Source organism: Coregonus clupeaformis, chromosome 6 (assembly GCF_020615455.1).
Source record: "Coregonus clupeaformis isolate EN_2021a chromosome 6, ASM2061545v1, whole genome shotgun sequence".
Classification (NCBI taxonomy): domain Eukaryota; kingdom Metazoa; phylum Chordata; class Actinopteri; order Salmoniformes; family Salmonidae; genus Coregonus; species Coregonus clupeaformis.
Window position 1 is genome coordinate 48,513,309 of NC_059197.1, and position 15,316 is coordinate 48,528,624.

A 15,316-nucleotide genomic window follows, 5' to 3' on the forward strand; every position below is an offset into this window, starting at 1 on the left:
ATCTCTCCAAACAGTTCTTTATTTATCCACTGTAGTTCATGATTTCATTTTCACAGTAGGAAGCACATGACTGGGCTGAAAGACTGGTACTGTTATGTGAACTGAAGTTTTAGCTCACCTTGCCGCTGTCAAATCATGAATAGAAATGAGTGGGATACTACTCCTCAGTCACTGCCTGGCAGTTGTTGTGAAACAACTCCCCCATTGGTGCGTTAGAGTAATGCTGCAGGAAACCGTTCAGTTCCAGCAGTGAGTGCTGGTCCACTCGGTTCTGCTCGGTGTTGAGGGCGGTGGCGCCGCCGCTACGTACAGGCTTACCGTTGTTGTCCACACAGCAGTAGGCGTTCCAGATGTACTCGGGGATGTTGACACGTCGGACGTTGTCCTTGACAATCCAGTTGTCTGTGGAGGGGATGGCGCCAACCAGCACGTAGGCTTGGGAACACTGGGCCTTGAACAGGTTGGTGAGCTGGGACTCGTGGCGGACCCAGGCGTTCTGGTTGAGCTTGGGGTTCTGGGGCACCACGTTGGTCAGGGTGAAGGTGGCTGGGGACTTGTCGAGAAAAGGAAGGGGAAAAAGGAGAGATAATCTGTAGGTTTAGCAATTTGTCATGAGATTAATTAGTAAGTGTTACAAAGTAGCAGTGGCATGTTGAGGCCCGCTTGGAGTTAACTTTGAGGCAACGTTGTGTTGCGTTCATACTTGGGTTTACCTTGTACTTAACTTTAAGCTCAATAGTCTACCATCATCACAGTAGTCCACACTGAACTAAGAAACAATTCTAACAATCCTAACAACATTGGAATTGAAATGTTGTTGCATGAAATCTGTTCAAAGCAGAGCCGGTATTGTGGAGTAGACTACCTGCATGGTGTGCATTGGGGTTGAGATGGCCGCGGTCGAAGCCAGAGTGGGTGTAGTCCTCGTTGAGTGCCTGTCTCTCGCCCAGGTATACCCCAGGGTGATCCTTCCCCAGCCAGTACCCAGCCTTCATCTCTGTACCCCACGTAAGGTTCACGAGCTGGGAGGAAAATAAACTACTGTTACAAACCCAAACATAAATTATATTTGATCTTTCTCAACTTTTTAGGCATCTAATTTTATTTGGATGTTTTTTCCCCAATTTATTTTGGCAACAATCTGCCTTCATATTGTCTCCCGAGTGGCTCAGTGGTCTAAGGTACTGCATCGCAGTGCTAGCTGTGCCACTAGAGATCCTGGTTCGAATCCAGGCTCTGTCGTAGCCGGCCACGACCGGGAGACCCATGGGGCGGCACACAATTGGCCCAGCGTCTTCCAGGTAAGGGAGGGAATGGCCGGCAGGGATGTAGCTCAGTAGAGCATGGCGTTTGCAACGCCAGGGTTGTGGGTTCGATTCCCACAGGGGGCCAGTATAAAAAAGAATGTATGCACTCACTAACTGTAAGTCACTCTGGATAAGAGCGTCTGCTAAATGACTTAAATGTAAAATATTGTACAACACAGGACACAACAAACATGATGATCTAGAGCCTTTTTGAATTTGGGTCACCAACATAGTTATTGATGTGAGTTGTTGAGACCGTCCTATGGCATGTCTGTTTCTAGCCACAGACACATCTGTCCTGTTCTCATGACCCACCTGTGGCTCCACAAACCAGCGCTTCTCCCTGCCTCCTCCGTTGCTGGGCTGGAAGCTGTACGCTGAATACACAGCAATGCGGTGGTTGGTGTCGTACAGCGTGGCAAAGTGGTACCTGTTGTAGAAGCGTTGGCACAGGCGGGCAGCGCCAGGGGTGGCCACACCCCAGCCCGGTACCTTCCCCTGGTAGAAATACTCAACACACTCCGGGATGTCCTCGAAGTTGGCCACCACGTCCCCCTCAACGAGGGACAGGGTTCCAGCCAGGAGGACACACAGGGCTACCGGTACCGGTATCATTGGATTGGATGTTCGGACGTTCCTACTTCCTAGTTGCTTTCTCCTCGTGTTCTCTGGTCATGAGTGGCTGTCTGTCCACTCACCTGGCCTGCACCAAGCTGTGCCTCTGAAGCAGAGCCCAACGGTTGAACCTGTACAGCCCGTTTAACCAGCACTGCCCCTTTAACCTGCTTTTCCACTTGTTACACTCTCATTTCCGCTCTCTGCTCGCTTGACACGTGAAGGTCACAGGGACTGGGTAGATCCAAATGTACATGGTTCTCTCAGGTGGTGTGTACGTTATATAGACCAGCTGTTATGCCTTTGCTGTGTGTACTCTGTGTTTATCTGCAACTCTTGTAATGTTGTATTTCCACTGTATTTCATTGACGCTGAGGATAATGTTGATGTGAGGAGAACTTGACTTGCTCTGTCAGGTCATCTGTGTCTCTCCAGAGTGAGATACAGGAGACATAGTTGGTTTGATATATAATTATCTTCAATAGGAAGCCCAGTACTCAGCATTTGGGCACTGATATTTGTGTAACTGTTTTGTGATTGGAAGGTGTGTACAGTACAGTGTGTGTTCGTGTTAGTCATCAGTATGATGTCCTTGTGGTGTCATGTCTCTATACAGGAAGCAGATGTCTTAACGCAAGCAGTCTGCCCTAGGAACAATAACAATCAATTGCTATAGCAACAAGTCAAATTGTATTCATGACATGCGCCGAATACAACTGGTGTTGACTTTACAGTGAAATGCTTGCTTACGAACCTTTCCCAACAATGCAGAGAATAATAAAATAGGAACTAACACGAGAAATAAAATACACAAGAATGGCGCTATATACAGGAAGTACCAGATCAATGTACAGAGGTATTTGAGGTAGATAAGTACATGAAGGCAGGGTAAAGTGACTAGGCATCAGGATAGATAATAAAAGGAAAATAAAGAACAAGGTAGCAGCAGCAAATGAGTTTAAAAGTGTGAGTGTATGTATATATGTATGTGGGTTTGTGCAGTGTTGGTATGCGTGGGTGTGTGTGTGCGTATGTAGTGTTTGTGAATGTGTATGTAGTGTTTGTGAATGTGTCAGGGTTTTGTGAGTGTGTGTATGTAGGTCAATGCAGATAGTTTGGGTACCATTAATTGACTATTAAGCTGAAAAATGAAAATCAGAAAGATAGCAACATACATTAAGTCAAACTTAATGACACATATCTCCTTCTCATCGCATTCTGGTAGAGTTTTTTGATGAAGTGGTGTTGGTGTAGTCAAAGTCAATGGCTAAGTCTTGGTTGTGTAACAGTAGTCTCATATGTTGGTTCCCCAGGCAAGGGTCAGCCTGGCTAGTGGCCTGGTCTCACCCTCTTGGCACACGCGCTCACCCAGGAACCCTAAGAGGCATGAGGGGAGAAATACTGCAGATAAGATTAGAGCGATCAAAAGTGGGAAAACCAGGCATGGTTTTTCCACAACAATATGAGGACACATCAAATAAATAATTTGAATATAACCTTGTTAATTGGTGCCAGGATAACGACCTCTCCCTCAACGTGATCAAGACAAAGGAGATGATTGTGGACTACAAGAAAAAGAAGAGGACAGAGCACGCCCCCATTCTCATTGACGGGGCTGTAGTGGAGCAGGTTGAGAGCTTCAAGTTCTGTAATGTCCACATCACCAACAAACTATCATGAAGAGGGCTCGACAAAGTCTATTCCCCCCTCAGGAGACTGAAAATATTTGGCATGGGTCCTCAGATCCTCAAAAAGTTATACAGCTGCACCATCGAGAAGCATCCTGACTGGTTTCATCACTGCCTGGTATGGCAACTGCTCGGCCTCCGACCGCAAGGCACTACAGAGGGTAGTATGTACGGCCCAGTACATCACTGGGGCCAAGCTTCCTGCCATCCAGGACCTCTATACCAGGCGGTGTTAGAGGAAGGCCCTAGAAATTGTCAGACTCCAGCCACCCTAGTCATAGACTGTTCTCTCTGCTACCGCACGGCAATCGGTACCGGAGCGCCAAGTCTAGGTCCGAAAGGCTCCTTAACAGCTTCTACCCCCAAGCCATAATACTCCTGAACAGCTAATCAAATGGCTACCCAGACTATTTGCATTGATCCCCCCCACCCCCTCTCTTATGCTGCTGCTACTGTTTATTATCTATGCATAGTCCCTTTAACGCTACCTACATGTACATATTACCTCAATTAACTTGACTAACCGGTGCCCTCGCACATTGACTCAGTACCGGTACCCCCTGTATATAGCCTATATAAAGTATGTATACTGCCTGTAGATAGCATGTATACTGCCTGTAGATAGCATGTATACTGCCTGTAGATAGCATGTATACTGCCTGCAGATAGCATGTATACTGCCTGCAGATAGCATGTATACTGCCTGTAGATAGCATGTATACTGCCTGTAGATAGCATGTATACTGCCTGTAGATAGCATGTATACTGCCTGTAGATAGCATGTACAGTGGGGGAAAAAAGTATTTAGTCAGCCACCAATTGTGCAAGTTCTCCCACTTAAAAAGATGAGAGAGGCCTGTACTTTTCATCATAGGTACACGTCAACTATGACAGACAAATTGAGAATTTTTTTTCCAGAAAATCACATTGTAGGATTTTTAATGAATTTATTTGCAAATGATGGTGGAAAATAAGTATTTGGTCACCTACAAACAAGCAAGATTTCTGGCTCTCACAGACCTGTAACTTCTTCTTTAAGAGGCTCCTCTGTCCTCCACTGTATTAATGGCACCTGTTTGAACTTGTTATCAGTATAAAAGACACCTGTCCACAACCTCAAACAGTCACACTCCAAACTCCACTATGGCCAAGACCAAAGAGCTGTCAAAGGACACCAGAAACAAAATTGTAGACCTGCACCAGGCTGGGAAGACTGAATCTGCAATAGGTAAGCAGCTTGGTTTGAAGAAATCAACTGTGGGAGCAATTATTAGGAAATGGAAGACATACAAGACCACTGATAATCTCCCTCGATCTGGGGCTCCACGTAAGATCTCACCCCGTGGGGTCAAAATGATCACAAGAACGGTGAGCAAAAATCCCAGAACCACACGGGGGGACCTAGTGAATGACCTGCAGAGAGCTGGGACCAAAGTAACAAAGCCTACCATCAGTAACACACTACGCCGCCAGGGACTCAAATCCTGCAGTGCCAGACGTGTCCCCCTGCTTAAGCCAGTACATGTCCAGGCCCGTCTGAAGTTTGCTAGAGTGCATTTGGATGATCCAGAAGAGGATTGGGAGAATGTCAGATGAAACCAAAATATAACTTTTTGGTAAGAACTCAACTCGTCGTGTTTGGAGGACAAAGAATGCTGAGTTGCATCCAAAGAACACCATACCTACTGTGAAGCATGGGGGGTGGAAACATCATGCTTTGGGGCTGTTTTTCTGCAAAGGGACCAGGACGACTGATCCGTGTAAAGGAAAGAATGAATGGGGCCATGTATCGTGAGATTTTGAGTGAAAACCTCCTTCCATCAGCAAGGGCATTGAAGATGAAACGTGGCTGGGTCTTTCAGCATGACAATGATCCCAAACACACCGCCCGGGCAACGAAGGAGTGGCTTCGTAAGAAGCATTTCAAGGTCCTGGAGTGGCCTAGCCAGTCTCCAGATCTCAACCCCATAGAAAATCTTTGGAGGGAGTTGAAAGTCTGTGTTGCCCAGCGACAGCCCCAAAACATCACTGCTCTAGAGGAGACCTGCATGGAGGAATGGGCCAAAATACCAGCAACCGTGTGTGAAAACCTTGTGAAGACTTACAGAAAACGTTTGACCTGTGTCATTGCCAACAAAGGGTATATAACAAAGTATTGGGAAACTTTTGTTATTGACCAAATACTTATTTTCCACCATAATTTGCAAATAAATTCATTAAAAATCCTACAATGTGATTTTCTGGTTTTTGTTTTCTCATTTTGTCTGTCATAGTTGACGTGTACCTATGATGAAAATTACAGGCCTCTCTCATCTTTTTAAGTGGGAGAACTTGCACAATTGGTGGCTGACTAAATATTTTTTCCCCCACTGTATACTGCCTGTATACAGCCTGTAGATCGCCTGTATTTAGCCTCCCTACTGTTATTTTATTTTACTGCTGCTCTTTATTTTTTATTTTTTACTTCTCTATTTTTTACTTAACACTTATTTTTCTTAAAACTGCATTGTTGGTTAAGGGCTTGTAAGTAAGCATTTCACTGTAAGGTCCCTGTTGTATTCGGCGCATGTTACAAATAACATTTGATTTACAGTACAGTCTTAGATTTCTCATGTAAGTACTTTACTTTGGCCATGCACTCACTATCTTTCATTTAAATCATTCACACCATGTTGCATTCAAAGCAGTAACTGGATGTCATATTGTGTCTGGTTGCCCCATTCACACACAAAAAATTCTACAGCTGCACCATCGAGAGCATCCTGACTGGTTGCATCACCGCCTGGTATGGCAACTGCTTGGCCTCTGACCGCAAGGCACTACAGAGGGTAGTGCGTACGGCCCAGTACATCACTGGGGCAAAGCTTCCTGCCATCCAGGACCTCTATACCAGACGGTGTCAGATGAAGGCCCTCAAAATTGTCAAAGACTCCAGCCACCCTAGTCATAGACTGTTCTCTCTGCTACCGCACGGCAAGCGGTACCGGAGTGCCAAGTCTAGGTCCAAAAGACTTCTCAACAGCTTCTACCCCCAAGCCATAAGACTCCTGAACAGCTAATCATGGCTACCCGGACTATTTGCACTGCCCCCCCACCCCATCCTTTTTACGCTGCTGCTACTCTGTTAAGTATTTATGCATAGTCACTTTAACTCTACCCACATGTACATATTACCTCAACTACCTCAACTAGCCGGTGCCCCCGCACATTGACTCTGCAACGGTACCCCCCTGTATATATAGCCTCCCTACTGTCACTTTATTTTACTTCTGCTCTTTTTTTCTCAACACTTTTTTTGTTGTTGTTTTATTCTTACTTTTTTGTTTAAAATAAATGCACTGTTGGTTAAGGGCTTTAAGTAAGCATTTCACTGTAATGTCTGCACCTGTTGTATTCGGCGCATGTGACCAATACAATTTGATTTGATTTGATTTACATTGTAATTGGGTTTGGTGCTGCTCTTAAAGTCTGCCACTAGATGTCAGCTTTGTATCAGATGTTTGGGGTGTAACTGGAGGCCTGGCTATATGTCCCATGGTCATCATGGTACAACATTCCAGAATGCCGGCAGTACCAGTACCAATGTTTACCCAGTATATATTTATCCACTAGACATTGTTGTAGAATTGAAATGTGCTACATCTCAAAGTGTAGAATATTGTCTTGAGGATTGGTTTTCCAGGAAAGCAAACGCATGGCACACACAGGCAGATTTTTGCCAGGCATTCATTTGCGTTTATAAAACATGAGCGACAAGTGAACGCAATTAAGCTTAATAATGACAACTGTTTCTAATAACCCAGTCGTTGATTTGTCAAGACTGCATCACTGGATGTGAATAGGATTTTCTTGACTTACAGGCCCACGTGCCTACATTGACATTGATCCTGGCCACTCAATTGATTGGCCCATTCCTTTTTAATTGCCTGTTGTCACTAATCACATGGATTATGGTTAAATAATGCTTATGGATAGGTTATTACTTTAATAGTCGTCTGTCTGGACGCCAATGATTTGTTCAGAAGTGCTGCTATCCTAGTAAGTTGTAAGCCATTGTTGTATACTATATAGTAAAATGTGTATGGGGCGGCAGGTAGCTTAGTGGTTAAGAGCGTTGTGCCAGTAACCGAAAGGTCGCTGGTTCTAATCCCTGAGCCGACTAGGTGAAAAATCTGTCGATGTGCCCTTGAGCAAGGTACTTAACCCTAATTGCTCCTGTAAGTCGCTCTGGATAAGAGCGTCTGCTAAATGACTAAAATGTAAATGTAAATATGTGTGTAGTATGTGAGAGATGCAGTACTGGGCCACTGACTACCGTAACTGCTTAGTTTTTACTTCTCTTTTTTTTACATTTGACATTTTAGTCATTTAGCAGACACTCATATCCAGAGCGACCTACAGTAGTGAGTGCATACATTTTAATACTTTTTTCGTACTGGTCCCCTGTGGGAATCAAACCCACAACCCTGGTGCTGCAAGCGCCATGCTCTACCAACTGAGCTGCTTGAGTGTTCCAAATGAGCCCTTTCCACAAATTCCCATCTACCTACCTGTCTGGTAGGCTATGCTGGACCTACAGTGGGCTATAGCTGGACTGAGTAAATCATTCAGAGCACAGTCTAAGGTCCCAATGACTTGAGGAGACAAAATGTGAGACTGTATCCCAGACTATTCTTTAAACCTTATCAGCCTTAGACCGGACAGAATCAAATAGGTAGCCTACATTTTAGGAACCCCCAGTCCTCCCTCCCTACACCCCACCCCATTACTGTAATCCATCACTGTTCCATCATCCACCATGCAAACAGCTCCAGAGTTACCATGGCAACCACCATGCGCCCAGCTATGCGCAGCTCTTCTCTGATTGGCACAGAGGCAGTCTGAGCCTGTCTGGTAGATGTGGTAATTGGCTGGGAGGAGTCCCCCCCCTCACATACAGATACACACAAACACATATACAGTAGTATAAACACACACACAAAAGCTTCACAGACATCCTTGGAGATTGAAGAGGGAGACAAGGAGTCAGAATAACGTGGTTAGGAAGAGAGGGGGGAGTAGACTAGTAGTAGTCTGTTTTGTTGGCTGGGTGGGGGGTTGGAGGGATATACAGAATTTGGGATAAGGTGGAAGTGGGAATTTTGGAATGGATTGAAGAATCGGTATCCAAGAACATATATATTTTTTTAAATACAAATTTTCCGCAAGGAAGAGTGTGTGGTACTCGTGATGATTCTGGCTTCTGGAAGGTGAAGAATGGATTTCAGGATTTGCTTCACTTGGACTACAGTATGATAAATGCCTATTCTCCAATATATCACATACAAACATTGTAGCTCCAAGAGAACATGTTTACTTTCAAGCCATAAGAGGTTAATGTAATGCAATCATACTTAAGTAGATCATTATATTTTTGGGAGAAAAGTGCCCACGTGCGTTTATTGATCCAAGCTCCAAACCATCTATTGTAAATACAGTGAGGGGAAAAAAATATTTGATCCCCTGCTGATTTTGTACGTTTGCCCACTGACAAAGAAATGATCAGTCTATAATTTTAATGGTAGGTTTATTTGAACAGTGAGTCAGAATAACAACTAAAAAATCCAGAAAACGCATGTCAAAAAATTTTATAAATTGATTTGCATTTTAATGAGGGAAATAAGTATTTGACCCCTCTGAAAAACATTACTTAGTACTTGGTGGCAAAACCCTTGTTGGCAATCACAGAGGTCAGACGTTTCTTGTAGTTGGCCACGAGGTTTGCACACATCTCAGGAGGGATTTTGTCCCACTCCTCTTTGCAGATCTTCTCCAAGTCATTAAGGTTTCGAGGCTGACGTTTGGCAACTCGAACCTTCAGCTCCCTCCACAGATTTCCTATGGGATTAAGGTCTGGAGACTGGCTAGGCCACTCCAGGACCTTAATGTGCTTCTTCTTGAGCCACTCCTTTGTTGCCTTGGCCGTGTGTTTTGGGTCATTGTCATGCTGGAATACCCATCCACGACCCATTTTCAATGCCCTGGCTGAGGGAAGGAGGTTCTCACCCAAGATTTGACGGTACATGGCCCCGTCCATCGTCCCTTTGATGCGGTGAAGTTGTCCTGTCCCCTTAGCAGAAAAACACCCCCAAAGCATAATGTTTCCACCTCCATGTTTGACGGTGGGGATGGTGTTCTTGGGGTCATAGGCAGCATTCCTCCTCCTGCAAACACGGTGCATTGAGTTGATGGCAAAGAGCTCGATTCTGGTCTCATCTGACCACAACACTTTCACCCAGTTCTCCTCTGAATCATTCAGATGTTAATTGGCAAACTTCAGACGGGCCTGTCTATGTGCTTTCTTGAGCAGGGGGACCTTGCGGGCGCTGCAGGATTTCAGTCCTTCACAGCGTAGTGTTACCAATTGTTTTCTTGGTGACTATGGTCCCAGCTGCCTTGAGATCATTGACAAGATCCTCCCGTGTAGTTCTGGGCTGATTCCTCACCGTTCTCATGATCATTGCAACTCCACGAGGTGAGATCTTGCATGGAGCCCCAGGCCGAGGGAGATTGACAGTTCTTTTGTGTTTCTTCCATTTGCGAATAATCACACCAACTGTTGTCACCTTCTCACCAAGCTGCTTGGCAATGGTCTTGTAGCCCATTCCAGCCTTGTGTAGGTCTACAATCTTGTCCCTGACATCCTTGGAGAGCTCTTTGGTCTTGGCCATGGTGGAGAGTTTGGAATCTGATTGATTGCTTCTGTGGACAGGTGTCTTTTATACAGGTAACACGCTGAGATTAGGACCTAATCTCAGCTCATTATCTATATAAAAGACACCTGGGGACCAGAAATCTTTCTGATTGAGAGGGGGTCAAATACTTATTTCCCTCATTAAAATGCAAATCAATTTATAACATTTTTGACATGCGTATTTCTGGATTTTGTTGTTATTCTGTCTCTCACTGTTCAAATAAACCTACCATTAAAATTATAGACTGATAATTTCTTTGTCAGTGGGCAAATGTACAAAATCAGCTGGGGATCAAATACTTTTTTCCCTCACTGTAACATATTTATGACACTTAAAACATAATGGGATGAATTTTCTTGAGAAATACACAAACATTGCTAAATTTGTGGGTGTTCAGAAGCTCCACACAGACACACCACAGCAGAAATGTTCAGGAGTTACGACTTTTATTTATGATTGTTTGTAAATGAAAAAAGGAGTCGGGAGAGAGAAATTTTGGAAAATTGGGTGCCTCGAGAAAGACCGATGAATTTACAGTGAATAAATGACAGCGGCAATGACAGCTATGCAGTTGCAGTCAATAATTCAAAGCATTCCCAGGTAGGTAGGAGACAGGAGAGAAAGAAAAAACCCACATGTCCAGGAAGATTTGATCTCCCTAAGGGTAAATACTAACAAATTCATTTTATCCAGTGTTTATTTCTTTCCAACAGACAGTTACAAGAAAGGAAAGTGTGCACACACTCACAGGAATTTCTTATTTGGGGAATAAAAAGTGCAAGCAAGATCACAGCACGACATTTTACAAGAGGGCCAAAATCCTGCTTCGTTTGAGGACTGGCCAATAATCTTATTTCCCTTCTGATCCCACCCCCAGTCTAAAGATGGGGAGGGAGTGAAGGATGCTGAGACGGAACAGGACAGATCACTGGGCGAACCCCCCGTCATATCTGAGCTCAAGTCACCCCTCTTTCTGCAACTGTATCTTCTCAGATAGTACAATCAAAGTAGTTTGACTCCACCACATCCTCATAAGTGCCAGGAATAAATTCAGAAGTAAAGGCTTATTATCAGTAAACACTTTCCGATCAGTTCACCTCACCCACACAGAATCACAAGTCATCCCCTGGCTATTACCTCAGTACCGGCTCTGAACACAACTCTGATTGGATATTGGTGGGAAACTTAAATAAAAGGAGTCAGTCCATAAAAAGGACAATCTATCATGACACATTGCACTTATCACAATCAAGGTTCCCCAAAGTCAGTAGAATGACATTCACTCTGGCCTGATCCTAGATCTGTTTGTGCTGTCTTGTCAACTCCAAGGGTCATTGTCATGCGACAGCACAAACAGATCTGGGATCAGGCTACTGTCACTTGGTGCCAACTACAGCAGCGAGGACTGAGGCCTCAGCAGTACCCATTCTAACACAGTACACTAGTGTTAACTGTAGTCTTGGATGTATCGTCATGCAGCTTATGTCATGGAGAGGAAGTTTGAAAAATAACCTTCTTTTGACTGTGTTTGTTTTTCTATGACCTCATTATTAGTTTAAAGAGACACCGTGTGCATCCCAAATGGCACCCTATTCCCTATGTGGTGCACTACTTTTCACCAGAGCCCTATGACCACTGTTCAAAAGTAGTGCTCTATAAAGAGGAAAGGGTGTAATTGGGAACAGAACCACTGACAGACAGCACCTTTAAATCTGTCTGTGTCTCCCCCTCTCTCTCTCACACACACACACATGTACACACACATGCCAAACAAACACACTGTGCAAAATGTTTGAAGTACAAAAACACCAACAAAAACAAGAGAACAATACTGAGAGAGAAGAGGTGAAAACATCCCTAGTTATTCGAGAAAAATAAATAAAGTAGATATCAAAATATGAAATCGAGAGAATTTCTGGTATCACACATGCCTAAATGATGGTAAATACATTTTGGGTAGCGCAGGTAGTAACATTTTCCCCAACATGGGTGTGTGTGTTGGATCGTACCATAGTAGAATATAAACACATACATTTGAAGAGTAGAGACATTCCAAATATGGAGGCAAATATGACAACCACTTTTAAGTGCATTAAAATAGACAGAAATTGTATTTTTGAGTTCATAAGTCGATATGCACTGAGAGATGGTGAATTATGAAATTGCAATTAGTATTTTTGATAGACGGAGAGAGTGACAATCTATTTACAGCAAAATGTCTCCCAACTTAAAGAGAAGAGGAGGAGGGATCATTGGACCAATCAAAGTTGCAGCGTCATACAATAGTCCAGTCAGATAGGCCACTGGGAGAGGGGACTTTGGGTTGAAAAAAGACTTGTCTCAGTGCAAGCTCACAAACACACATGCTGGCGTCCCAGTTAGTAGAAGTCCTCTGCTTTTAGCTTACTCTGAAAGCACATTATATTACAAGGTCCTAGCACGCAAAGCAGTCTTGCAGATAGTAAAGAGCTCATTCTACTAGTTTTGATGACTTTTCACAAAAATGAGTTATCCTTCGAGAAAGAAAAGGGCTCGGAAGAGAGAAACGGCGCAAGCTGGCTTGAATTCGTTTGGTCCAACAGAAAACGTAATACAGTAAGTCATGGTGGTGTTTCTAGGAATCAGAATCATCAGAAGCCACTCCCATTCCTGCTCCCCGACCCTGCCATAGGTCCTGCCTAGCACCTGGTTGGCTACGGTTGGCTCTCACTTCCACGCAGTTTTAGGAGGGCACATTTACCCTCACTCACACACACATACACACGCACATATACAGATGGACACACACACAACTTTACCCAAATGGGTCACAAACACATTATTGCGAATTAAGTGTGCTTTCTTAAATACATTTTATCCTTAAAATATCTTTAAAAACTATAATGTTAACACCATGCAAATAAAGTACAAAAAAAAACAACAACAAAAAACATTTGGGCCCTGTATTTCTGACAAGGCCAGACATTAAAATCTCCATTGTCCACACTTAAAACATACTTACATTCTTGCTACGCACACAGACAAAATACACCAAGCTCCGCCAAAGTCATAGCAGTCTCATGTTGGCTTTTTCAGTTGTTGTTTCGAAGGAAATTAAGGTAACAAGAAGTTCATAGTTGGGGAAAACCTTTGCTCTAATTCATTCTTTTTTTGGACCCACAATTTGATCTAAGTGGCTGATGGCAAAGTGACAACCTCTCCACTCCCTCTCCTCTGTAAATGTCATCAAGCCACAATAGCTCTGAGCGATGGTATCAATCCTAGAGTACTTCACTGTCAAAGGCCTTGAGTGGTGGCTCCATGTGGGAGGAAGGGGGCGGGGCTGCAGCTGCTTTGAACCTAACGAGGAGTCTGGTCATCACAACGGCCTGCTTCTCCCTCTCTGTGTGTACTCTGCTGCCAGGGCCACGGCCGAGTGTATGGGAGAATATGGCCACAATGGCAGCTGATGCTCGTTAGGGCTCCTCTAAGGACCCTTCACAGGGGAGAGCGTGCCCTTGTGGGTTGCTGATAAATGGCTCTTCGGAGGAGGGCCCGGTGGGGCAGCCCAGTTAGGCTATTGATGATCAGATCCTCCCCCATGATGCTGCTGGGGATAGAAGCTGGTTCCTCCTGGGCCGGAGGTGCCGGAGGTGGAGGGGACTCCAGCGGCAGGTGGCTGGGCAGACTGGGGGAGACCTGGATGGAGCATGGTGCACCCTGGGAAGTAGGTGCTTCCATTGACGTTAAAACAGCTGGGGCGGGGAGACCTGATGACTGGAGAGATGGACAGACGTCTGTTGTCATTTCATAGAGGAGTAAAGTTGGTCCAGTTGCCATGTTTGGTGGTGGTGGGGGGTGGGGTGGGGGTTGCGGTGTAGCGTGGTAGATTAGGTCAGGGTAATGTAGGCCGAGGCCTTCTCTTTTAGCTGTCTCAGACACAGATGGCAACTCCAGCTCCCTGGAAGATCAACGGGTCACAAGTTCACTGGTTATTGGAAAGCCCAAGGATTAATCCTAGCAGAATAAATTAACACTGTAAATTGAATACTGACTGACTGTTGCAAGTGCAACACCATATACTGTGGTCAAGTAGCATAGGAGATTTGCAATCTCTTAGCCATGTCAACTGGACATGTTGATGACACAAGCAATCAGCACATGCACATGGCCTTTCCTCTTATAATTCACCAACTGTATAAGTCACATTATGAACCCAGCCATTGCATGGTCATCAATGAATTACTGACAATATGCAGGCCTATATCCTCCACTGTACCTACCCTCTGGGGGCTCCGCCATAGGGGGGCTCAGGCAGTACATATGGTAGCCTCTGTCACAATCATCACAGAATAGTAACTGATCCTGAAACAAGGAAACACACATTTTAGTCATTTAGCAGACGTGGAAAACGAACCCACATCCCTGCCGGCCAAACCCTCCCCTACCTTGGACGACGCTGGACCAATTGTGCGCCGCCCATGGGTCTCCCGGTTGCGGCCGGCTGCGACAGAGCCTGGACTCGAACCAGGATCTCTAGTGGCACAGCTAGCACTGCGATGCAGTGCCTTAGACCACTGCGCCACTCGGGAGTCACACAAATAATTTCATGACATTATCAATCAAATATAACGACAAATATGTATCTGTAATGTTTAACCAGATGCACATCCTACACCTACCACACATACTACACCTACCACACATACTACACATATACATTTACATTTACATTTTAGTCATTTAGCAGACGCTCTTATCCAGAGCGACTTACAGTTAGTGAGTGCATACATTTTAATCCTACACCTACCACACATACTACACCTACCACACATACTACAGTCGTGGTCAAAAGTTTTGAGAATGACACAAATACTAATTTTCACAAAGTCTGCTGCCTCAGTTTTTATGATGGCAATTTGCATATACTCCAGAATGTCATGAAGAGTGATCAGATGAATTGCAATTAATTGCAAAGTCCCTCTTTGCCATG

At 44.6% G+C, this 15,316-nt stretch overlaps 2 protein-coding genes across 3 annotated transcripts in view; both read right to left on the reverse strand.

Moving 5' to 3' along the window:
- Window positions 1-2: 2 nt before the first annotated feature.
- On the reverse strand, window positions 3-1,995 carry LOC121567500 (endonuclease domain-containing 1 protein-like). 2 transcript variants are annotated; one of them, XM_041877590.1, is made up of 3 exons: window positions 1,623-1,995; window positions 866-1,022; window positions 3-546 (listed from the first exon to the last, which is right to left on the reverse strand). In XM_041877590.1, exons 1-3 carry the CDS (start codon window positions 1,920-1,922, stop codon window positions 158-160), a joined length of 846 nt encoding a protein of 281 aa, XP_041733524.1. In that variant the 5' UTR covers window positions 1,923-1,995; the 3' UTR covers window positions 3-157. The 2 variants fall into 2 exon arrangements, with proteins under 2 accessions (XP_041733524.1, XP_041733523.1); XM_041877589.1 differs by having other exon boundaries at window positions 233-553.
- Window positions 1,996-11,283: 9,288 nt separating this feature from the next.
- The window catches only part of LOC121567501 (zinc finger protein neuro-d4-like), a 44,707-nt gene continuing 40,674 nt past the window's right edge, over window positions 11,284-15,316 (reverse strand). Inside the window, exons 11-12 of the mRNA XM_045220857.1 lie at window positions 14,607-14,688; window positions 11,284-14,284 (exon numbers count right to left, since the gene is read on the reverse strand). Coding sequence (XP_045076792.1) covers window positions 14,214-14,284; window positions 14,607-14,688 — 153 coding nt within the window. The 3' untranslated portion in view covers window positions 11,284-14,213. The remainder of the gene's footprint in view (window positions 14,285-14,606; window positions 14,689-15,316) is intronic.